The 22,512-nt window shown below is 50.5% G+C and overlaps 1 protein-coding gene and 1 long non-coding RNA gene across 3 annotated transcripts in view; one reads left to right on the top strand and one right to left on the bottom strand.

Annotated features, from left to right (window-relative positions):
* HIP1 (huntingtin interacting protein 1) overlaps positions 1 to 22,512 on the bottom strand; it is a 139,956-nt gene that overhangs the window by 4,978 nt on the left and 112,466 nt on the right. For both annotated transcript variants that reach the window (XM_077777797.1, XM_077777798.1), the window contains exons 9-27: positions 22,357 to 22,414; positions 19,184 to 19,259; positions 18,932 to 19,072; positions 18,458 to 18,555; positions 18,017 to 18,089; positions 17,245 to 17,428; positions 16,079 to 16,167; positions 15,650 to 15,766; positions 13,762 to 13,863; positions 13,383 to 13,526; positions 12,779 to 12,914; positions 11,323 to 11,409; positions 11,024 to 11,131; positions 10,806 to 10,939; positions 4,843 to 4,953; positions 4,001 to 4,059; positions 3,292 to 3,385; positions 1,339 to 1,439; positions 501 to 606 (exon numbers count right to left, since the gene is read on the bottom strand). In XM_077777797.1, coding sequence (XP_077633923.1) covers positions 501 to 606; positions 1,339 to 1,439; positions 3,292 to 3,385; positions 4,001 to 4,059; positions 4,843 to 4,953; positions 10,806 to 10,939; positions 11,024 to 11,131; positions 11,323 to 11,409; positions 12,779 to 12,914; positions 13,383 to 13,526; positions 13,762 to 13,863; positions 15,650 to 15,766; positions 16,079 to 16,167; positions 17,245 to 17,428; positions 18,017 to 18,089; positions 18,458 to 18,555; positions 18,932 to 19,072; positions 19,184 to 19,259; positions 22,357 to 22,414 — 2,018 coding nt within the window. The remainder of the gene's footprint in view (positions 1 to 500; positions 607 to 1,338; positions 1,440 to 3,291; positions 3,386 to 4,000; positions 4,060 to 4,842; positions 4,954 to 10,805; positions 10,940 to 11,023; positions 11,132 to 11,322; positions 11,410 to 12,778; positions 12,915 to 13,382; positions 13,527 to 13,761; positions 13,864 to 15,649; positions 15,767 to 16,078; positions 16,168 to 17,244; positions 17,429 to 18,016; positions 18,090 to 18,457; positions 18,556 to 18,931; positions 19,073 to 19,183; positions 19,260 to 22,356; positions 22,415 to 22,512) is intronic.
* On the top strand, positions 19,453 to 20,388 carry LOC144242921 (uncharacterized). Its single transcript, XR_013338492.1, has 2 exons — positions 19,453 to 19,656; positions 20,213 to 20,388. It is a non-coding gene; the product is annotated as an uncharacterized LOC144242921 (long non-coding RNA).

Here is a 22,512-nt window from a genome sequence, read left to right as displayed (position 1 = left end):
GGTAAATAAGGACGATAAGAACACTCCCTGGGGTACTATAAAACTCACAGACAGATTTTGGTAACAAGCTTTGTTACGATTAGCTGGGGCAATGATTCAAATGCAGAGACTCTTCAGGAGAGGCAGACATTGGTGGCGGAACTCCAGAGCTGAGCTGGGTGACCAGCTTGCTGCACTGACATATCCCTTAAGTGCTCCTTGATCGCCGTGACTGTTAATCAGAGGCTGGCATGGCTGGGACCCTCAAAGGCCACCAGTTACAAAAGTGACGAAAGCCAAGAGGCGGTCACGTGGCGAGCTGGGCAGAGGGGCTCCTTGCTGACAGATGAAAGGCTCTCAGAGGAGGGTAGTTTGGGATCCTTGAGAGGCAGAATTTTAATGTGGGACCCAACCGTGTGGACCCTGGATAAATCCTCTGTTCTTGGGGCAGGCTCCACGGTCCGAGTATCTCTAACCTCCCTGCCCTTACGGTGCCCCGGCGAGTCGTGCGCGGCTCCTACCTTAGACGCAGCCACGAGCTGGGCTGTGCTAGCAGCAATTTCATGTGAACACACCATCAGTTCCTCAAATTTCCCTCTGCCTTGTACCACCAGATCAGCTGCATCCCTGGTAGTCAGGAAGGGACAAGAGACATTATGTCACTGACGGCTCCAATTCCTTATGATCCCACCTCTAATTTTTTTTTAATGTTGTATTTATTTTTGAGAGAGAGAGAGGCAGTGTGAGCAGGGGAGGGTCAGAGAGAGAGGGAGACACAGAATCTGAAGCAGGCTCCAGACTCTGAGCAGTCAGCACAGAGCCCGACAGGGGGCTCGAACCCACGAACTGTGAGATAGATCATGACCTGAGCCAAAGACGGACGCTTAACTGACTAAGGCACTCAGGCGCCCCACGATCCCACCTCTAGACCTCCCCCATCACCCTGGCTTTTTCAGAGAGCACAGCCTGCCTGCTCTACCCCTGTGCTGCCAAGGAGATCCAGGTTTCCTTTTAAACTTCTACTCCTGTTGGGGCGCCTGGGTGGCTCAGTCGGTTGAGCGTCCGATTTCAGCTCAGGTCTTGATCTCAAGACTCATCAGTTCGAGCCCCACGTCGGGCTCTATGCTGACAGCTCGGATCCTGGAGCCTGCTTTGTATTCTGTGTCTCTGTCTCTCCCTGCCCTTCCCCTCCCCCACTCTGCCTTTCAAAAATAAACATTAAAAAAAAGTTTTAGTCCTGTTGACTTCCCTATCAACAATTCATTTCTAAGGGGCAGATATTTTCCCTTGGCTATTCTCTGCATTGGGTCAATGGAATGGGGGTGGGGGTGAGGAGCCTTGGGAGCGACAGACACTTACACCATGACAGTGGCTCCCCAGCCCACAGCTTTGGATGCTGAAATGAGTCCTTCCGTCCATCGGGAATTCTTGGCATAAAACTCTTTAGGTGATGCTGTTCCCTAAGGAAGTGAAAAATAATAATGGCCAGCTTTTATTGAGTGCCTACTGTGTGCCGGGTGCTTTGCTTTTTTTTTTAAAATTTTATTTTTTTAAATTTTTATTTATTTCTAGGAGAGAGAGACAGCGTGAGCAGGGGAGGGTCAGAGAGAGAGGGAGATACAGACTCTGAAATAGGCTCCAGGCTCTGAGCTGGCAGTCAGCACAGAGCCCGACGCGGGGCTCGAACCCACGAACCGCAAGATCATGACCTAAGCGAAAGTCGGGCACTTAACCAACTAAGCCACCCAGGCGCCCCGCCGGGTGCTTTTATATATATATTTCTCCATATAGACCTCATAGTAACCCCAAGAGGTAAGTATTATCATCCCATTTTACAGATGACAAAACTAAGAGTCAGAAAGGCAACAATACTTTTCAAGTTCATGCAGGAAATAGGGAAGTAAATCCCAGGCTTTTTTGACTCCAAAGCCCATAGCACTTCTATTAGATCACATTTCTACATCGTGTAGATAAGAGTATATATACACAGTCACGTATATATACGAACAACAGAATTAGACAGGAGTCCAACCGCTTGCCACGATTTGCCACAAGAGGAGACTACACAGTGAATAATTTAAGCAAATGATTTCTGCTTGGAATTTTAAAATGTTTCCATGCTTTGGAAGCATCCTCCACTTCCAAATTCTAAGATGGTAGTCTTAGACTCTCCAGGTTCTCCTTACTCAGCCTCCCTCCCTATTTTGGGGGGTGGGGAGAAACCATGCCCTCCCGGACTGGTAAAAAGCACCACCATCACAGCAGATATGGCTTTGTTCTTTAAAGGACAGTTTTCAGGGGGCGCCTGGGTGGTGCAGTCAGTAAGGCATCTGACTCTTGGTTTCAGCTAAGGTCGTGACCTCACAGTTTGTGGGATTGAGCCCCGCGTCGGGCTCTGTGCTGACAGCGTGGGGCCTGCTTAAGATTCTCTCTCTGCCCCCTCTCCCTCTCTCTCAAAGTAAATAAATAAATGTTAAAATAAGGGATAGTTTTCGGGCTCGGGAATCCCTGCCTGGGCCTCCGTCTCCTGAGCCGCACTGCAGGCAGGATGTGAGAAGGAAACATGACGACAGGAATGCCAGCAGAGGACTGAGAAAGCCAAGTGATGACATTGACCAGAGACCGGGGTAGAGTCCGTCTGTGAGGAGCAGATTCTGCCGTCAGAGACAGACATGGCTGCACCCACCAGGAAAGGTCAGTGGCAGGCTGACTCTTCTAATTTGCCCAGTTTTCTTTTCTTTTTTTTTTTTAATGTTTTATTTATTTCTGAGAGAGAGAGAGACAGTGTGAGCAGGGGAGGGTCAGAGAGAGAGGGAGACACAGAATCTGAAGCAGGCTCCAGGCTCTGAGCTAGCTGTCAGCACAGAGCCCGACACGGGGCTTGAACCCACGAACTGTGAGATCCTGACTTGACCTGAAGTTGGACGCTTAACCAACTGAGCCACCCAGGCACCCGATTTGCCCAGTTTTCAAAAGCCCTCCTTTCCTCCTCCAAGGGCCCAGACCTGTGAGGCGCACGGGGTTTCCAGAGCAGGATCTGGGGATGGCGTCTGGGATAATGAGCCTGCCGCTGAAGGCTGGGGCTCCCTGCTCCCTGGGGACCTGGCAGCTCCCCCAGCTTCTTCCCGTGGCACCTGCACTTTGCCAGGGGAGAGGGGACCACGCCCTGAGATGGGCACATGGGACAAGATGGCAGCAGCCGGGGATGCGACTGAATGTGGATGAAGGCATGGAGTAGACGGAGCCTTTGAGGGAAGTGGAGCCTGTGAATGATGTCTGGTCCCCTGTCCAGGGGATCACAGCCACACTTACCCGGCCACTCTCCACTATCTCTCTCTGGAGGTCCTTAGAGGCCACAATCAAGACCTGGATAGCTTGCATGAGGCTCGTACAGGAGCCCAGGATCCTAGGGAAAGAAAGAAAAAAAAAGGTCAGGGACACAGAATGGGGATCAAGAGCAATGAAGCAGACGATTTTCTTTTTCATGCTTCAACCCAGGCAAACGTGGGATGGGTATACGGGGGGTGGGGGGCTGTGCGGTGAAGCCTTGGAGGAAAGGTGTGCAAGGGAGGAGGCTTGACCATGGACAGTTTATATGATGCTTCTTGGGGTTTCTTTTCCCCTAAAATGCAACAGCAATATTATAAAGAATACCACTTTTGGGGCGCCTGGGTGGCTCAGTCGGTTAAGCATCTGACTTTGGCTCAGGTCATGATCTCATGGTTCATGGGTTCGAGCCCCGCATCGGGCTCTGTGCTGACAGCTAGCTCGTAGCCTGGAGCCTTCTTCAGATTCTGTGTCTCCCTCTCTCTCTGACCCTCCCCTGCTCACACTGTCTGTCTCTCTCTCTCTCTTCCTCTTAGAAATAAATAAAAAACATTAAAAAAAAATAAAACCACTCTCAACAATTACACAGACTCAGCTGATGCCAGTGGCTGCTAATGTTCTATCCTAACTAATACAATCCAATGCAGGAGAGACTTATCCTGATCACTGAGGTGCCACCATGCTGCGGACTGACCTTTCGTTCACCTCCAATTTGACTCCTGTGTCCCCAGCTCGGGATTTGCTGAGCATCTCCTGTTAAAAACAAGCAGGGTATCTCAATGTATCCTGGGCCCTGAGCACTCACTGGCATCCTGAAGCACTTTGCATCCGACATCCCGTGGTGGCAGAGGAACCCAAATCCAGAAACACCCATCCACATCCTGGTAAGTCGGGAAAAGAGCCCAGGACTCCGATCTATTCAGCGAGAAGCAGCCCGGGCAGGCTGGCCCTACCGTCCGTGAGCGTCTGTCTTGACTTCCCAGCACCTGGGCTCACGTGCACAGAACTCAGAGATAGTTGCACCCTGCCAGTGCAGGGAGCTGCTAGGAGGCAGGTGCTCAAACCAAGGTGGGCAGGCTGAGCCTTCCACCAAAGGAGCAACAGGCGACCTTTCCGACGGTGCCCACTCAGCTTTCCCCTGAGATAATCCTTACTGTTGGTTCGTTCGTGCCTGGCATGAAGATAAACGTGCGCTATCTCATTTAACTCTTACAATGCCCCTCTGAGGCAAGAACTAGTATGACCGCCACCATCTAGAAATGGAATCCAAGCAAGGTTAATGGAACAATCTATCACAAGTCATATGACTAACAAGTGGTCCATCTGGGACTGTAACGCAGGATGGCCTCCCACCAAAGGACATGATGACCTTCTCCTTTTCTATCCCTCGGGGATCCTGGGGAGTCTGGGCTTGGGTTGGTTTTACAGGGGCCGTCTACGGCCTCAATGAACAATTGAGATACGTCCAATAGGCAATGTCACTCAATGGAAGCTGCAAGAGCCTCGCTTTAGGAGATGTGGCAGACGCTTCCATACCTCTATTCTGGCCGTAGCAGTTTCAATGGCAGCTGAAGTGGCGGCCATCTCCTTGTCCACCAGGTCCCCCAGCTCCTCCTGTTTGATGTCCAGGCCTCTGGGCAGGAGCTCCTGTGAACAGCAGCACAGAGGCTGAAATGATACTTTGATTTCCTCTCTATTTCTCCCCAGCAGATCCTTACATGGTGGCAGAAGGGAGGAGAGGGACGTCCCACCATGCAACATGCTTCTAGAACCCACGGAGGGGCGTCCTGCCCAGGCTTCGTCTAGAAATCGCTACCGCATAAACCCTCATGCTCCATACTCTTTCACTGAAAACCCCCCTCCTTCTAGAAAGCCACTCTGCCTAATCCCACAAGGCCATTCAGTTGTGGATGCTTGGACCCTGACGTCACAGTTGCACTGTGTCGATTGTATTTGAGGCTTGGGAGGTATGTCAAAAAACCCCTTCAGATGTGGGTGATGCCTTCCAACCAGACACTCTGCCTCTTATTTAACTCTGCGTTCACAGCAATCATAATGAGGCAGTTACTACTCCTGTTCTACGGATGGGAAGCCAAGGCTCAGAGAGGTCAAATGGCTTGACCACAGTCACACTGTTAATGAATGGCAGAGCAGGGATTTGAACTTGGGTCTGATGGCAAACTCTGTGAATTCTGAAAATATTATGTGTTATACTTCCAAGAGTATAAAACAGGCATGAATGGTTTAAAGAATAAGAAATGTTCATAGCAGCACTCTCCACAATAGCTAAAACATGGAAAGAGCCTAAGTGTCCATCAACAGATGAATGGATCAAGAAGATGTGGTTTATCTATACCATGGAATACTACATGGCAATGAGAAACAATGAAATCTGGCCATGTGTAGCAACATGGATGGACCTTGAGGGTGTTATGCTGAGCGAAATAAGTCAGGCAGAGAAGGACAAATATCATATGTTTGCACGTATAGGAGGATTAGGAGGAACTTGACGGAGGAACAAGGGGGAGAAGAAGGGCGGAAATGGTGGGGGAAAGGGAGAGAGGCAAACCATGAGAGACTCTTGAATGCTGACAAAAACTGAGGACTGATGGATGTGGGGGGGAGGGCGGGATGGGCATGGAGGAGGACACTTGTGGGGATGAGCACTGAGTGTTATGTGGAAACTAATTTGACAATAAACTATTTGTAAAAAAACAAACAAAAAACCCCCAAAAAAACAAAAAAAATAAAAAATAAAGAATAAGAAATGGAGCACCTAGGTGGCTTAGTCGGTTAAACATCTGACTTTGGTCCAGGTCATGATCTTGCAGTTTGTGGGTTCGAGTCCTGCTTTGGGAATCTGTGCTCACAGCTCAGAGTCTGAAGCCTACTTCGGGTNAGAACAATGACCCATGTATCTACCACCTGGCCTAAGAAACAGCTTAAGAAACATCAGTACCTCTGAAATTTCTTTTGTATCCTGCCCTAATTCCATGTCCTGCCATCCCTACTCCCTGCCTTCAGATGAACACAGAATTCAGGAGAACGCTTATCATGGTTTTTTTTTAAAGCTCTGTAAGAATGTATCTTTAAACAGTATAATGTTAAGTATGCATATATTGGTCTTTATTTAAAAGGAATCCTACTGTATGTATTTTCGTATGACTTGCTTGTTTGCTTGGCATTCTGTGTGTGAGATTTGTCCTAAAATGTAGTAATTCTTTTTTTTAATGTTTTTTATTTATTTCTGAGAGAGACAGAGAGAGAGACAGCGTGAGCAGGGGAGGGTCAAAAAGAGAGGGAGACACAGAATCTGAAGCAGGCTCCAGGCTCTGAGCTGTCAGCACAGAGCTCAATGCGGGGCTCGAACCCATGAACCGTTGAGATCATGACCTGAGCCGAAGTCGGACGCTTAACCAACTGAACCATTTAGGCACCCCAGTAATTCTTTTTTTTTTTAAGTTTATTTATTTATTTCGAGAAAGAGAGACTGAGTGGGGAAGGGGCAGAGAGAAGCGGAGAGACAGAATCCTAAGCAGACTTTGTGCTGTCAGCATAGAGCCTGATGTGGGGCTCGAACTCATGAAACTGTGAAATTGTGACCTGAGCTGAAGCCAAGAATCAGACACTTAGCTAACTGAGCCACCCAGGCGCCCCTATAGTGTAGTAATTCTATCCTTAGGCAAATGAGCTAGAGAAACTCTTCCATCAGGAGATATGTACACGAGTACATATGGCACATTCGTGAGAGCCTCAAACTGGAAAGAACCCAAATGTTTACCAACAATAATCTAGCTATGTAACAGATAGATAAATAAATATAAACAGATATATAATAGAAATATAACTTGAGCTATAATTACACGACAATCTACTACAGAGCAGTGAGAAAGAATATATCTGCATGGATGACCGTCATACACAGAATGCTGGAAAAAGTAAGGTGTAGAAGAAAAGTCTATAACACATAGAACTAAAAATGCTACTTGGGGGAGAAAAGTCTTTCTATTGTCTTCATCTGGAACCCTGATTAACCACTCTACACATAATCTCTGTACTCTAGTTTATAAAATCTGTGCCACATTCTGTAATTCCTTCAGTTCCATCATCCAGTCCACCAATTCTTTCTCCAGCTTTTTCTTTTTAATTTTTTTTTAATGTTTTATTTNACAGACTCTGAAACAGGCTCCAGGCTCTGAGCTGGCAGTCAGCACAGAGCCCGACGCGGGGCTCGAACCCACGAACCGCGAGATCATGACCTAAGCGAAAGTCGGACGCTTAACCGACTAAGCCACCCAGGCGCCCCTCTCCAGCTTTGTTTAATCTGCTGTTGAATCTATATACTGAGTTGACTTCCAATGATTATATTTTTCATTTCTAGAAGTCCTGTGGTTGTTTTTCAAATATATCTGATGACTTTTGAAAATACCTTAATCCTTGGTCACTCTTTTAATGCTTTTTAAAAAGTTCTTGGGGTTGCCTAGGTGGCTAAGTCGGTTAAGTGTGTCTGACTTCAGCTAAGGTCATGATCTCACGCTGTCAGTGCAGAGACCGCTTGGGATTCTCTCTCTCTCCCTCTCTGCCCCTCCCCTGCTCATGCTCTGTCTCTTAAAAATAAACAAACTTAAATACAAAAGGTTCTGGAACACATCAAACACACTCATGGTGAACTGATGTGCCTTGGGACTTTGTGAAAGTTCTTTGGGATTTAGGTTCAAAGTACATTCCTTCAGAGACCATTTGGAACTGCTTCTGCCAGGTACTGGGCTCCCAAAAACCTGACTATGTTACATTTAATTTTCTTTCTTTTTTTCTAATAAAAAAAATTTAATATTTTTTAAAATTTCTATCTTGAGAGACAGTGTGAGTGGGGGAGGGGCAGAGAGGGAGACAGAATCTGAAGCAGGCTCTGGGCTCCCAGCTGTCAGAGCCCAACACGGGGCTCAAACTCACAAACTGTAAGATCATGACCTGAGCTGAAGTTGGATGCTTACCTGAATAAACCACCCAGGCACCCTACGTTTAATTTTCTGTTTGGGTTTTTTCAAGCCACACAGGCAGTATATTTGGGCCCTGAAACCATGGAAAGATGGCTTGTGGGTAGAAACTCCCTAGGTAGCCATGTTTCCTTCTCCTCCTACAATGGAGGTTGAGATAAGATCTCTCTCCAGCAGAGTAAGCTTTCCCCCCATTCACTCTGCGTGTGACCCAAGTAAAAGGGTGTGACCTTTTGGAGTTCCATTTTGGGGAAAAAGTCTCTGCATTCCAAGCTTTTGCCCTACTTGGGCTTAGGCTTCGTGTTTTTACTCTCCTCTGTATGTGTGGCCCATTGAAATCCAAGCTCTAGGTCAAGATGATGGACAAATACTGGTTCTTGCCTCCTTTTGGTTTCTGATTCTGAGAATTTCCTTAGTTTTCGGCCAGTTCAGATTCATTAACATCCCTCCCTACCCCCCAAATTGTATTTAGCTTTTTCCATGTCCTGTGCTGGGAAGAGCTTCTAAACATTTGGTCTTACTGCCAAAAAGGAAACTGGCCCAGGATCTTGCTCTCACACTTTACTTCGCTTTTAAAATTAACTTGATTCTCGGGGCGCCTGGGTGGCTTAGTCGGTTAAGCGTCCGACTTTCGCTTAGGTCATGATCTCGCGGTTCGTGGGTTCGAGCCCCGCGTCGGGCTCTGTGCTGACTGCCAGCTCAGAGCCTGGAGCCTGTTTCAGTCTGTGACTCCCTCTCTCTCTGACCCTCCCCTGCTCACGCTGTCTGTCTCTCTCTGTCCTAGAAATAAATAAAAGATTAAAAAAATTAAAAAAAATAAAATAAACTTGATTATCATTTCCTCACCTCACGGCGTCCTACATGCTTTGCGTGTGCATACTGAGACGGGGTTCTGCATGGCACTGGAGAAGATGCCCTATCTCCAGCAAAGGACGGCCTGTGGTAATGCTGTCTAGCCTGCCATCAGGAACTTAGTAACACTAGCATACCTCCAGGATCATGTCATTCTATTGAAAGGGTTAGCAATTCAGTTATCCAGTCTTCCTTCATCCAGACATTCATGGATCCCTACCTCGTCGCCCACTTCTCCCCAGTGTGAGCCTTCTTCCCCATCCGATCTTTGTAATTGCTTTGCTCTCCCTAGTGCACATTCAATTAATTAAACATTTACTGGGTGTAAACCACCTGCTAGGTATCATGCCAGGGACCAAGGAGACCATGTAAAAAAGGTATGGGCTCTACCTCTGAGGACTCATGGGGGAAGGAGACAGGCAGGCAGGTACCCTGCAACGCCAGCCACCAACACTGTAAGGTGAAGGCGGTAAAGGGTGAGAGGGACCCAGAAAGGTGAATAAGCGCCAGACTGTGATGGTCCTTGTATGTCACATTACATGATTTGAGTTTTGTTATCAAATGAGGAATCGTAAGCAGCTCTTTGTTTTCGGAAGAGATCAGAGGAAAAAGAGACCAGAGGCAGAAAAACAAATCAGAAGGCTGTTTTAAGAGTTCAGATGAGGGGCGTCTGGGTGGCTCAGTCAGTTAAGCATCCAACTTCAGCTCAGGTCAAGATCTCACAGTTTGTGGGTTTGAGCCCCGCCTCGGGCTCTGTGCTGACAGCCAGCTCAGAGCCTGGAGCCTGTTTCAGATTCTGTATGTCCCTCTCTCTCTGACCCTCCCCTGCTCATGCTGTCTCTCTTTCTCTCAGAAATAAATAAGACATTAAAAAAAAGAAAAGTTCAGATGAGGGATGGTGAAAATTGGAACTCTGGCCCTGCTCTCTTCCCTCCCTGGACTTGTCATTACGACACATTTTTGGAATTAAGTAAATGCTGCCTTGTACTGGACTCTTAAAATTCTTTCCCAGAGAGACGATGTCTCATTGGCCTCTGTATAACTACATCTACCGCAATCCCCACTATGCATGGCACGCTCGCTATATCTTTATTAAATCAATAAATACACTGCTATGTCCACGTTAGGTGCTATCTGCCCAACCAGATACAAATCGTCAAAAACAGAGAAACTATGCTTATTCTTCTGATATTGCTTAGCATGATGATGAACACACAGTAGGTTCTCAGCTCACAGCCAATGAATGAAATATAACTGGAAAGTCGGTCAGCAGGGTCAGTTTTTTCAGCATCAACGCTCACTTTTTAAAAAAAATTTGTTTTTTAACGTTCATTTATTTTGGAGAGACAGAGCACGAGCAGGGGAAGAGCAGAGAGACAGGAAGACACAGATCCTGAAGCTGGCTCCAGGCTCTGAGCTGTCGGCACAGAGCCCAACATGGGGCTTGAACCCACGAACCGTGAGATCATGACCTGAGCCGAAGTCGGACGCTTAACCGACTGAGCCACTCTGGCGCCCCAACTGTTACTTTCTGGCATCAAGTGGAAAGTGCAGAAACAACTGGCTTCGCACATCACTGACTCCCTGGCCAATCTCCGGGACTCACCCAAGAACCACTGTCACCTCCCCCGGTGGTAACACGGGTCCTACCTCGCCAATGGCAGAGATCTTGCTTAGGCAGCTCTTCACGGCTGTGCTGTCATTCTCAACCGTCCCGTCTTCCTCCAGGAAAGCCAGATAGGTGAGGGTTTCCTTGCCAAACTGCTTGCAGGCCGCGGTCAGTGCTGGAGATGCAAGACAACCAAGGCTTTTGAGGGTCCTGGCTCCCCCCTGCGCACAAGACCGGCCCCGGCAGCCCCGGTACTCACAGTCAGCAGGCTCCGGCGGGGCTCGAAGGCAGGTGCTGCTAACATGAGCCATGGTGTCACTGGTCAGGTGCGCCAGGAGGGTTACCGAGCGGAGAAGCTCACTGATCTCTGCCGGGAGTGGAAAGAAGGTTTCTCGGTGCTGTTCACGGGCCCTTACCTCCCTCCCTCCTCCTCTGCTTGACAAGGTATATGCACCCCTTTCCTGCAGCATAGGGACCACATGCTATTTCCACATGCAAGCGTTTCTGAACGCTGCCCAGCGGTCACTAGCAACAGACCCTATCCTTCGCCTTTCTTACCTTCTGGGCTGGCCAGATACTGGCTCCAGCTTTGTTCCAGTTGCTCAATGCAGCTGGAAACAGACTTGACCTTGGAAAGAAGGTGATCTGTGAGAGAGGGGAGACAGGGCAGAGTCAGAGCCACTGTTGTTGGACTCGCTTTCTCCCTGTTAGGTCAAGCCGTCTGGGGGATGAGCCTGCCTAGCGAGTGGCCGCAGCCCTGTGGGAGCTGCCCTAAGATGGGGGAGAGGGGTGCAGAGAAAAGATGGTTGACTCTACAGGTACATGACTCTCTTAATGCAGCTTCAAAGGCCGTGCTTCTGGGCCCATCTGGCCCCGAACCAAGAACCAGGGCAATCCCATCAGCAGCCGAGAGTCAGCTTCTCCCTTCTCATTACTGCTGCCAAATCAAATCCAGGCCTTCTGTTAAGTCTTTCAAGGCCCTTGGACTCTCATTACTCTTGAGCCCAGACCCCGGGCTCTGTGAGGCTAATCTAGGCTCATGCTAGGCGCATAACACAGCCGTCCCCACTCTGTGCCTCTGTGCACTGGTCCACAGAGATCATGTCCCTCAGGAGGTAGTATGTGGGGACTCAGGTCACACTGCATAGGTGTGGCCCCTGGCCCCACTGCCACTGGCTATGATCTCAGGCCATCTGTGCCAGCTTCCTCACCCGAAAACAGAGTAACGGCACCGCCTTGTGGCGTCATTGTGAGGATTTGCTGGGCCGAGGCATGTAAAGCACTTAGAACAGTGCTGGTGTGCGGTGAGCACTGGTAACGTCAGCTGTTTGTAAGATTACTACCCCCACATTTCTTCCCCTCATGTCTGTCCTCTTCTGTCACACCCCCGGCTCCTAAAGTCTCTTCTCAGAACCCGCCCACGGCTGCCCCATTTCCTGGCATTTCCCCAGTAAACGGGGTACTGTATGCTCCTTCATTTAGAACTGCTGTGTTTCCTCACAGATGGCTTCCCTGCCGAATAAGGTAGGACAGTCCTGGCTGCACACGTCACCAAATGGAGATCTATTTGGTAATGAAAATCATCTATCAGCTGTTCCTTCCATCCGCCTTGTTCTCAGCGGGGCCTCTCGTTACCTTGCCGGCAGCTACACAGCTACAGTCACGACGTCACCAACGTCCTGGGCCTGGACGCTCTGCTACCTACCGCGCACGAAGGCCCTCCCCTCTTTTTTACATCTTTTATTTAATGTTTATCAGAGCTCTGCTCCCAGGGAGAGTTTTGTCAGCCTGCCCCACTGCACAGAACAGTCTTTATCACAACTGGCGGCTGTAGAAAGTACTACCACCCAGGCCCTGGGCTACCGAGCTTCTGGTGGGGACTGGGCACTGCCAAGCGACTCTGACAGGCAGCAGGATGAGGACCCCTGCGCTCAGCGTCACTGGGGTTCAATGTCAACACCCAACGGCAACGGCCGTAAGCATTTGCGTGTGCGGCCAGGCGAGGGGGATGTACCTGCAGACCCGGCACAGCTGATCAGAGGGGGTTCCTCCAGCTGCCTCAGGGCTGCTCCTATCACCTGCTCCGCGGCCTTCCTGGTCTCCACCAGAAGCATTTTGCGTTGGTCCTTGGCGAGCTGGCACATTGATTCCTAGAAATGGTCCAGGGAGGTGAGAATCTGACACGGACCCTGTCACGAGCCTCGAGCAGCAGCCACCTTGACGCAGCTGGGATTCCTGGCATCTTAACTCAAGTTGTGGCTAACAAGGCCCGAGCCAGTTCGTCTGCCACAGAGAACGACCCTTTCCCTTGGTCTACAGGTGTGGGCAGGGGTGCAACACAGGAAGCTATGGGGGTGGCCTCCTGTAACCCATTCTCCACACCGGGGGAGGGAGCTTCACGTGCAGCTCTTCTCGTGTGAAAAGGTGGCCGATTGGCTGTCCCTCATCTGCTCTCTGCGGGCGAGAGTAGCTGGCGTGCAGAGCTGTGCCTGCAGAATGTCTTCCCAATCGGCCCAGAGGCCCTGATGGTTTTCACAGACTGTCCCCAGTTCCCCGCCTCCATGGATACATCACCGAGGCCCAAGGCCCTGGTCACCCAGAGGACGTCTGTTACTTGCCTGTGTGCTGGACAGTTCCTGCTGGGTGCGTTCCAGCTGTTCCCGAAGGGCGGATGCCTCCTCCTCCCGGCAGGCCACCGTGTGCACCAAGCCGCTCCGCTCCTTCTCTAGTTCAGTGAGCTGAGCCGCCCATTTGGCTTCTGACTGTGATGTCGAAGAGGGAGAATCAAACCGTCCACTTCCCAGGAGTCCAGACCCACCCGCGGGCCACATGGAACAGCGGTGATACCTCTAAGCCACCACCTCTGTTCCCCCAATCACACACAGAGCCTGGATGGGACCAGCGTGGCCAGCTGCCAGACAGAGCTGGCCCCCATGGGGCGGCAGCACCAAAGCCAGAGGGAAAAAAATAAGGGAGAGAAAGGGAGGTGATGCTCACCTGCGCAGAAGTTTCCAGGCTGCCTTGGACAAGCTGGAGTTCCTGTTTGCTGGTGGCAAGTTCTTGCTTCAGGCTGTCTAATACTTCGGTCTGTTCTTGAGTCTGAAAAAGAAGACACACAGGGGCGCCCTGATCCAGGTGCTGCTTCCAAGGGATAAACACAGGTAAAAATCCCCAAACTATTGGGGTGCCTGGCTGGCCCAGTCAGTAGAGCATGCAACTCTAAATCTCGGGGTTGTGAGTTGGAGCCCCGTGTTGGGTGTAGAGATTACTGAAAAATAAAATCTTAAAAAAAACAGGGGGCACCTGGGTGGCTGAGTCATTTGGGTGACTGATTTTGGCTCAGGTCATGATTTTGTGATCTGTGAGTTCAAGCCCTGTGTCGGGCTCTGTGATGACAGCTCAGAGCCTGGAGCCTGCTTTGGATTCTGTGTCTCCTTCTCTCTCTGCCTCCCCTCCCTCCACTCAGTTTCTGTCTCTCTCTCTCTCTCTCAAAATTAGACATTAAAAAAAAAAAAAAAAAAGCCTAAGCTGTCAATGGGAGATTTGTGTTCTCTCTTGCAGACAAGATTGGCTGCACCCCAAAGTGGGTGGGAGGAGGTGAGGGCCCTGAGTAGGGCAATAAGTCTTCTTCTAGCTAAGTGGAATGTCAAAGGGGGGACTTTTAGGGACATTTCTTAGATGTCACGCTTCAGCTTATAATACTAATTAAAATAGAACTAGACCTTTTTTCTTAGACATAGGAGGTCGCTCTTTCTTATTATTTAAATTGAAGTATATTTGATACAGAGCCGGATTGTTAATTCAGCCATCCCAACACCGGATAATTTGCTACATCTTGCCATCTGGAAATAATTCCCTTTTTTAAAAATTTCTTCTGTTAAGTGGTATTTTTCAAAAAAAGTTTCACAGCTAACATTAAAAAAAAAGGAAATAAACCAACCAAAAAAATATATCCACACGCATCCACACAGTAAGGCTGAGGACTGCTCTGTGACATTTTTATTTCCTACTCTGGGTCACAGAAAAGTGAAAGGCAGTATTCTTTTTTTTTAATTTCTTAATGTTTATTTAATTTTGACACAGAGGTAGAATGCCAGTAGGGGAGGGGAAGAGAGAGAGAGGGAGACATAGAATCCAAAGCAGGCTCCAGGCTCTGAGTTGTCAGCACAGGTCCTGACGTGGGGCTTGAACACAGGAACTGTGAGATCATGACCTGAGCCAAAGTCAGACGCTTAACTGACTGAGCCACCCAGCTGCCTTGAAAAGCACTACTCTTAAGCGTAAGGCATTCAGTTTTCCCCATTCCACATGTCTCTCTCTCTTTTAAGTTTATTTATTTATTTTGAGAGAGAGAGAGAACACACATGCATGCACATGAGCAAGGAAGAGATACAGAAAGAGGGAGAGAGAGAATCCCAAGCAGGCTCCGTGGTGTCAGTGCAGAGCCCAGCACATGGCTCGATCCCACAAACCATGAGATCATGACCTGAGCTGAAATCAAGAGTTGGATGCTTAACCGACTGAGCCGCCCAGACGTCCCCACCCGACATCTCTTACTGCCCCCCCACCCCGCCAAGGGTGGTCTCCTGGTCACAAGTCTCCCAGGTGCTTTTACGTCTCTCAACCCTCCCCGACTCACCCTGGGCAAGCCTTCGCTGATGTACCTACTCTGCTGGGCCCCCTTCGTCACTCCAGGCCTCTAATCCCTTGTGCACCAGACGCCACGTCCCTGCCTCACGCCTCCTGTGGTGCGCGCGCAGGGCTCTAACCCGCCTCTACTGCCCGTGGAGCAGAAGACAAGGTGTTTCCACCTGCATCATGTTCCAGGCCTGCCTCCAACTTGGGCAGGCCCCTCCCTCATTCCCCACACACTTCTTCCCCTCACCTTCCGCTGGGCCTGGTCACTTAGGCGCTGGAAAGAGTCTTCTAGCTCTTTCTTCTCTCGTTCCAAATCTGCCTGGGCTTGTCTGGCCACGGACACCTGTTTGGTCACCTCTGCATTCTGGAAGGGCAAAGAACAGTGGGCTTATCGCAGGCTTAACATCTCAGGGACAACATCTCCTTTCTAGAACAAATGACAACTCAGGCTATTGGACACAGGAATCATTTTTCTATCTAGAGAGAAGTCAGAATAAAGCTGTCGTCTTCAGCTCCTCAACGCTTAAGTATTTAAAGGAAGAATGATAAAGATGGGGGGAAATCCATTCAGGGCTGGCATCAAAGGTGGGGCACAAGACGAGGGAGGCATGGGAGCGTGTCTCCCCTGTGGTGTGTGGGGTGCCCCAGGCTGCAAGAGGCAGGTTGGGGGTCCTACCTTCCGCAACAGGTCGGCGTGGTTCTGCACCAGCTCGCTGTACTTTTCCTTTAGCTTGCTGTACCGCTGTTCATTGGCCTGGGCTCTCCCTGTATTGTCAGGGGCCGAGGTGAGCAATGGACCCCTGCTGGGGGACCCCGTGTCTTCCTTCCAACAAGCCAGAGTCCCTAGAACATCCTCCTTTCTTTTCACAAATGCACACACCTTCTTCTCCTTGGGAAATCCTACTGAAATAAACTCTTCTGGGAAGTGGTCTTTAAAAAAGAATCCACCTAGGGGCGCCTGGGTGGCTTAGTCGGTTAAGCGTCCGACTTTCGCTTGGGTCATGATCTCGCGGTTCGTGGGTTCGAGCCCCGCATCGGGCTCTGTGCTGCCAGCTCAGAGCCTGGAGCCTGTTTCAGAGTCTGTGATTCCCTCTCTCTCTGACCCTCCCCTGCTCATGCTGTCTCTCTCTCGGGCTCTGTGCTGACTGCCAGCTCAGAGCCTGGAGCCTGTTTCAGAGTCTGTGATTCCCTCTCTCTCTGACCCTCCCCTGCTCATGCTGTCTCTCTCTCTCTCCTAGAAATAAATAAAACATTAAAAAAAATAAAAAAGAAAAAAGAATCCACCTGACTCATGGGGCGCCTGGGTGGCTTAGTCGGTTAAGCATCCGACCTTGGCTCAGGTCACGATCTCGCGGTTCGTGGGTTCCATCTCCATGGTGGGCTCTGGGCTAACAGCTCTGAGCCTGGAGCCTGCTTCTGGTTCTATATCGCTCCCTCTCTCTGCCCCTCCTCCACTGGTGCATGCACGCTCTCTGTCCCTCTCAAAAATAAACATTAAAAAAAAAAAAGGAATCTAACTGATTCTGATGGCTGCACTGATTTGTGCTGACTGAGCATTCGCACACACAGCATTTGCTTCATCAGTGTATGTTTTTCTTAGGCTGTCTCTCCTTTGGACACCCCACTGTCATCTCCTGGTTCCCGTCCCTGCGTTCTGAGCAACGCGGCACGTGGGGCTGTCCACCTGCTGGGCCCCAGCCCACCCCCTTCAGACTGGCAACATGAGGGTCCTACCTGGCGGCTCTTCTGGACAGATGTATGGCCTGGGGCTCTGCCGCCCAGCCCCGAGAGCCTAGCCAGACCCTGCGGCCCCCGCCCTCAGCCCCAGCCCGACAGACTCACTTTCTATCTCTGTCAGGCTCCGCTGGGCCTTCTCCGTGTCTTCTCGCTTCTTCTTGAGCTCATCCAGCTCTGCCCGGAGGAACTCGTTGTCATCGACCGCCTGCTGCCGCAGGTGCTGCTGCTCCGCCAGCTCGGCCTCCAGCTCGCTGACCCGGCCCTTCAGCTGCAGCACGGCCCGCTGGCTCTGTGGGATGGACTTGGCCAATGAGCCCCACAACCCACACCGCTGGGCGAGGCTGGGCAGGGGGAGCAGGTCCTCCAGGGTTTCCAGTGCCGATCCAATAAATACCTGAGTTTGCCTAACAAGCCCACTCCCACTGGGCCTCGTGGGAGTTGAGGCTTTTGCTCATTCTAAGCCACCCAACCAAACACGGGGTGACAGCAGGGGAGCTCTGATCCTGTTAGGGTGGCCTGGGGGCAGTGTGGGCGAGCTGGCCTGAGGGGTGAGCCTAGCTAGTCACTGCCCTGGACTCTGCAAACAGCCACCAGAGCTACAGATCAAACCTTCCGATGGCTGTGGGAAGAGAACAGGTCTTTCTCGCCAAGCACCACAGGGACACTGGGCTTGGCCTAGATGCCATTCTCGAGGTAGGAAGAACGGAAACGCAGTGCCACCAAGACCACGAGGGGACCAGGTCCATCTGGTCTGGGCATTTCTACTAATGAGCTCCCCCTTAAAATGAGGTCCGACAAGTGTGTCTGCAAAGCGAAGTTAGTGTGAGAACATCACGTCCTGGTGAAGCCCAGAACCGGATCAGAGCCCGAGTCCTACCTCCGTCTTCATGTTCTCTAGCTGGGCCTTCAGCTCACTGATGTCTCTGTAGAGTTGAGCAATTAAGTGATCCCTGGGAACAGAAGGAGAACAAGTTTGCTTCCACCGGGCCTCCATCCCTTTCCTTTTAAATGCGAGCTGGGAGATCAGGGGAGGAAGTTAAAAGCTGGTGTTAATTTGGGGAAAGTGCTTTGAAATCCCATAAATTATACGCTATGACCCTCGATGCTACCAGATCTGAATCTCACACTCATGGGTCCACTGTTACTCCGGCCCCATTCGATTTCCCTCTGGGATCATAGGGGCTGATGGCTGTGGGCCAAGACATTTCTCTAGGGGGCCCGAGTGTCACGAAGCATCCCGCCCCGGTTAGCTGTGGCGAGCTGGACCCCAGCTCCACCTAGTTTCCGCACCACCTGCCTGTGCCCAGCTCAGACTCACTTCTCCTCCTTGTTCACGCCATTCTGACTGTTGAAATTGAAGGGGTCGCTGCTGAACGAGCTGCCAAAGATGTCATCAAACTTGTTGTCAAATAAATTCTGTGGTGACCAAAAAGAGGGGAGGACAAAGTTAGAGATGCAGAGACTTCTGGCAGGGAGGGAGGGGAGGGAGAGGGGGGTATCAGATGAGTGACATGTGAAAAAGGACCCTTTCTTAACTGGGTTCAAATCCATTTGCGGTCTCTCCTGGAGACTCCAGGGCGGGGGGGTGGGGGCTGAGTCTAGGTTCGCACTTGGGTTAAATGGCAGCTCATCTTGGTTACAGCCAAAGGGTCTTGGCCAGAGCCTCTCCCGCCCTCTCCCCTGTGCATATGGGGCAGCTGGAAGGGCCACCCATGGGAAGGGCGCCACCTGCTGGGCTCCAGCCCCCCCCCCCCCCCCCCCCAGGCCAGGGTCCTAGAGAGGTGCTCGCCACCTGCTGTGAGGCATCCATGTCCACGAGGTCATCCTTCTCCAGGACCGGCTCGCTGTCTGGGGACGAAGCCTCGGCCGGGATGACCACCACAGGGCTGATGTGCTCTGACAGGGCAGAGGCTCGCAGGAAGTTGGGTGGGTTCTGAAGAGGGAAGACACATCCCCGAGCTGCGTCACCCAGCAGGCCTGCCGGTCTCTACGAGCGCCTTGGACCCGGCAGCTCCCATGGCCGGGGTGGGGCAGGCACGCTTACCTCGGGCAGCTGAGGGATCTGAATGAGCCGCTTGAAATACTGGAGGTTGCTGGAGCGGTAGAACAGATCTTTCAACCTAGGGGTGGAGAAGGGCCTGAGGGGTGCTGGGCGCCTTCCCCAGCCCCAGGTCGGGGACACTCCAGCCGCCCAGCTCTCCTGCTGCCTGCTCTGCCCAAAGGCGTGGGCTGTCTAGGAGATGGCTTCCATGGCACTGGGATTCAATTATGATGCTACAGGGGAAGGTCATTTGTAACCAGTCCTCACAGGAGAGAGGGACTCAAAGGACAGAATCCTCTGGAAGAATGAATGGATCATCCCAGAATAAGATCTGGATCATCACAGAATCTATGCTATTTCCTGGCAGATGTCTCTTCCCAGGAATGCTTGGCTTAGAAAACCCAAAAAATAAATTTACTGTCTCTGAGGATAAACTACCTAACCATAAGAAAAGGGAAGGGAACTTAATTACTAAGGTAAATCTCCTTAGGGCGCCTGGGCGGCTCAGTCGGTTAAGCGTCCGACTTCAGCTCAGGTCATGAGCTCGCAATTTGTGGGTTTGAGCTCCGCGTCAGGCTCTGTGCTGATAGCTCGGAGCCTGGAGCCTGTTTCAGATTTTGTGTCTCTCTCTCTCTGCCCCTCCCCTGCTGGTGCTCTGTATCTCTCTCTCTCAAAAATAAACAAACATTAAAAAAAAAAAAAAGTGGAGGGAGGGGGGTGGGGATGGAGGAGGGCACTTGTGGGGATGAGCACTGGGTGTTATGTGGAAACTAATTTGACAATAAACTATTTGTAAAAAAAAAAAACAAACTAAGGCAAATCTTTAATTCACCCTGCTTTAGAGCTAGTTGTTACTTCCCCAGTTAGATTAGAAGCTTCTAGAGGCCCTGCTGAGCTACGGGTACCACAGTGCCATGCACAGAGGCATTAATTCATCATGACTTCATTGGAGGAAAACAATCTATTTATACCGTGTCCTAATCTTGGATGGATATGGGAATGAAGAAATCAACTATTCTTTCTCATCTTCAGGTCTCTGTTTTCAATCGAAACATGGAAGGCCAAGAAAGCAGAGAGCACCAGACAGATTTCCTGAGAGGATCGTGGGTCTCAGCAGCCTCTCTCTGCAACTTCTTTCAGAATCTCCTCCAGTTCAACCCAATAAACTAAAACCCCTGGGGGTCTCACGTCAGCCCTTCCAAACCCAAGGCTGGGACTGCCCCTGTGTTGTCACTGCTGCTTTCCCCAAATTCGGGGACACCGAACCAAGGCCTCTGGGAGCCGCTGGGTCTGCGCAGAGGAGAACGTGAGGCAGCTGCTCACGGCAGAGGTTTTTAGAAGCTAGGAAAACACGAAAGGAAATAAAACCACCTGACCACACATCCCCCTTCCTTCTGGGCTGGAGCCAACAGTAATAGGCCACACTGCTTTCATAAGCTACTGGAATTTACCATTCCAGGAAATCAGCCCCAGGGCCTGTCTCCTAGGATTTAATAAGTCATTTATTATAAAATAAACATATGAGGCTTTTCAAATGGAATAAGGAAACCGGGAGGTGAGCAAAACCCTGAACTTGTCCTCGGACTGTGGCTCAGAACCAGCAGGAGAAGCTGCTGGTTTGGGCAGCTATTTTTCCTCCGTTGTCAGGGATGAAGAAATGGGCACGCACAACAAGAGGGTCAAATCCAGCGTGCCCTTCTCGGCACCTGGGTTCTCTCTCTCCTGCTCTTCCTTCCCCTCTTCTTGGACACAAGAAGTTGTTTTACCTCCCCCCTCGCCAGCAATCTTCTTGCTCAAATGCACAGAATAATTTACTCCTCGGTCCGACAAGCACTTCCTCTTGTAGACAAGACACGTGGCTTCCTCGCTTGGTAATTTATCCCAGTATTTGTGCGTAGTTGGCTGCCACGTATCAGGGGCTCGGGACGTAAGAATGGGTAGTCAAGCAGAAATAAAGTTGGTTCTAAGAACCGTGAAAGAAACGAATAAGGTGCTGGCATGGAGAATATGGGGGGTGGGGGGTGGGGTTGGAGGAACAGGAGATGAAGAAGACCCGACTTAAACAAGAGATCTAAGATTTAATCTTTCTCTCTCCCCCCTGCCCCCATCCCTCACCCCAACTCGTATGTGCACACTTCTCAAAAATAATATAAAATAAAATAAAATCTTAAAACAAAAGATTTAAGGCCAGAGATGCCTTTGTGAGGAGGTGATGGAAGAAGATGATCTGGAGCTGGCGAGGTTGGGAGAGCAGCCCCGGGAGACAGAACGGCAAGTGCTAAGGCCCTGACAGAGAAATGTGCTGGGTACGTTCCAGGAATAGGAAGACCCTGTGTGGCTGGAACCCTATAAACCCTGGGGACGGGGTGAGAGATGGCAAGCTGGGCCTTGTAGACCATGGAGAAGATCTTGGAGTTTATTCTCAGTGTAATCAGAAGCCACTGGAAGGTCCTGGGCAAGGGACTGCTGTCTTTATGAGGTTGCTCTAACTGCTCAGGAAGGACAGGATTGCAGGGCGCAGCAGTGGAGGCTCAGGGTGTCCGCCATATTGGAAGGTCCTGGCACACAACAATGGCAGCCCGAGAGACGGAAGCTATGATCGAAGCCAAGATATATTTGCAGAGCAACAGCTGGACCTGCTGGTGGACTGGACATGGGGGGTGGGGATGAGGAAAATGGGGAGTTCCAGAACTCTGGCCTAAATGGATGTGGCAGCATTTACTGAGATAGAGAAGACTGGAAAGAATGCTTTGGGAAGAAAATCTAGAGCATAGTTTGGTGCAGGATGTCAGATGCACAATTGGGTACATGAGACTGGAATTCAGAGTCAAGACCCGGCTAGAGATTCATATTTGGGCATTGCTTCTCACGTACATGGTGTAAGACCATACATGGTAGGAGAATGTAGGAAGAAGACAGAGGGTGAAGCTCTGGGCATAAGCAGGTGATGAATGGATGCACGGAACTGCCACCTTCTACATGTGTGTATGGGCTTTATCAGAGAACCGAAAGCTTCCCCAGCCAGTGGTAGGTTTGCTGCTGTCCTAGTGACTTGCCCTCACTTTGCCATGCACATACCCTCGTTCCTCAATCATTAAAAAGCATGTGCTCTTGCAAGAATTGATTTTATAGCATTTTTTGGATTCGCCTTCATTTCTCTCCCATAAGCCACTTACTTCGTGAACTGCTCCATGAAGCGGTCCCGGTGGCCTTGCAGGGTGTCGGCTGGGAGACCTGGAAGATATTGGAATAGAACCGTATGAGGACCAGGTGAGCCACCGCGGGGCTCGGGAGGAAGAGGACCAGCCACCCTGGGGCTTGTGGCCAAGCCT

This window comes from Crocuta crocuta, unplaced genomic scaffold (assembly GCF_008692635.1).
Source record: "Crocuta crocuta isolate KB4526 unplaced genomic scaffold, BGI_CrCroc_1.0 scaffold217, whole genome shotgun sequence".
Lineage (NCBI taxonomy): Eukaryota > Metazoa > Chordata > Mammalia > Carnivora > Hyaenidae > Crocuta > Crocuta crocuta.
This window is presented reverse-complemented; position numbering and strand designations above follow the sequence as displayed.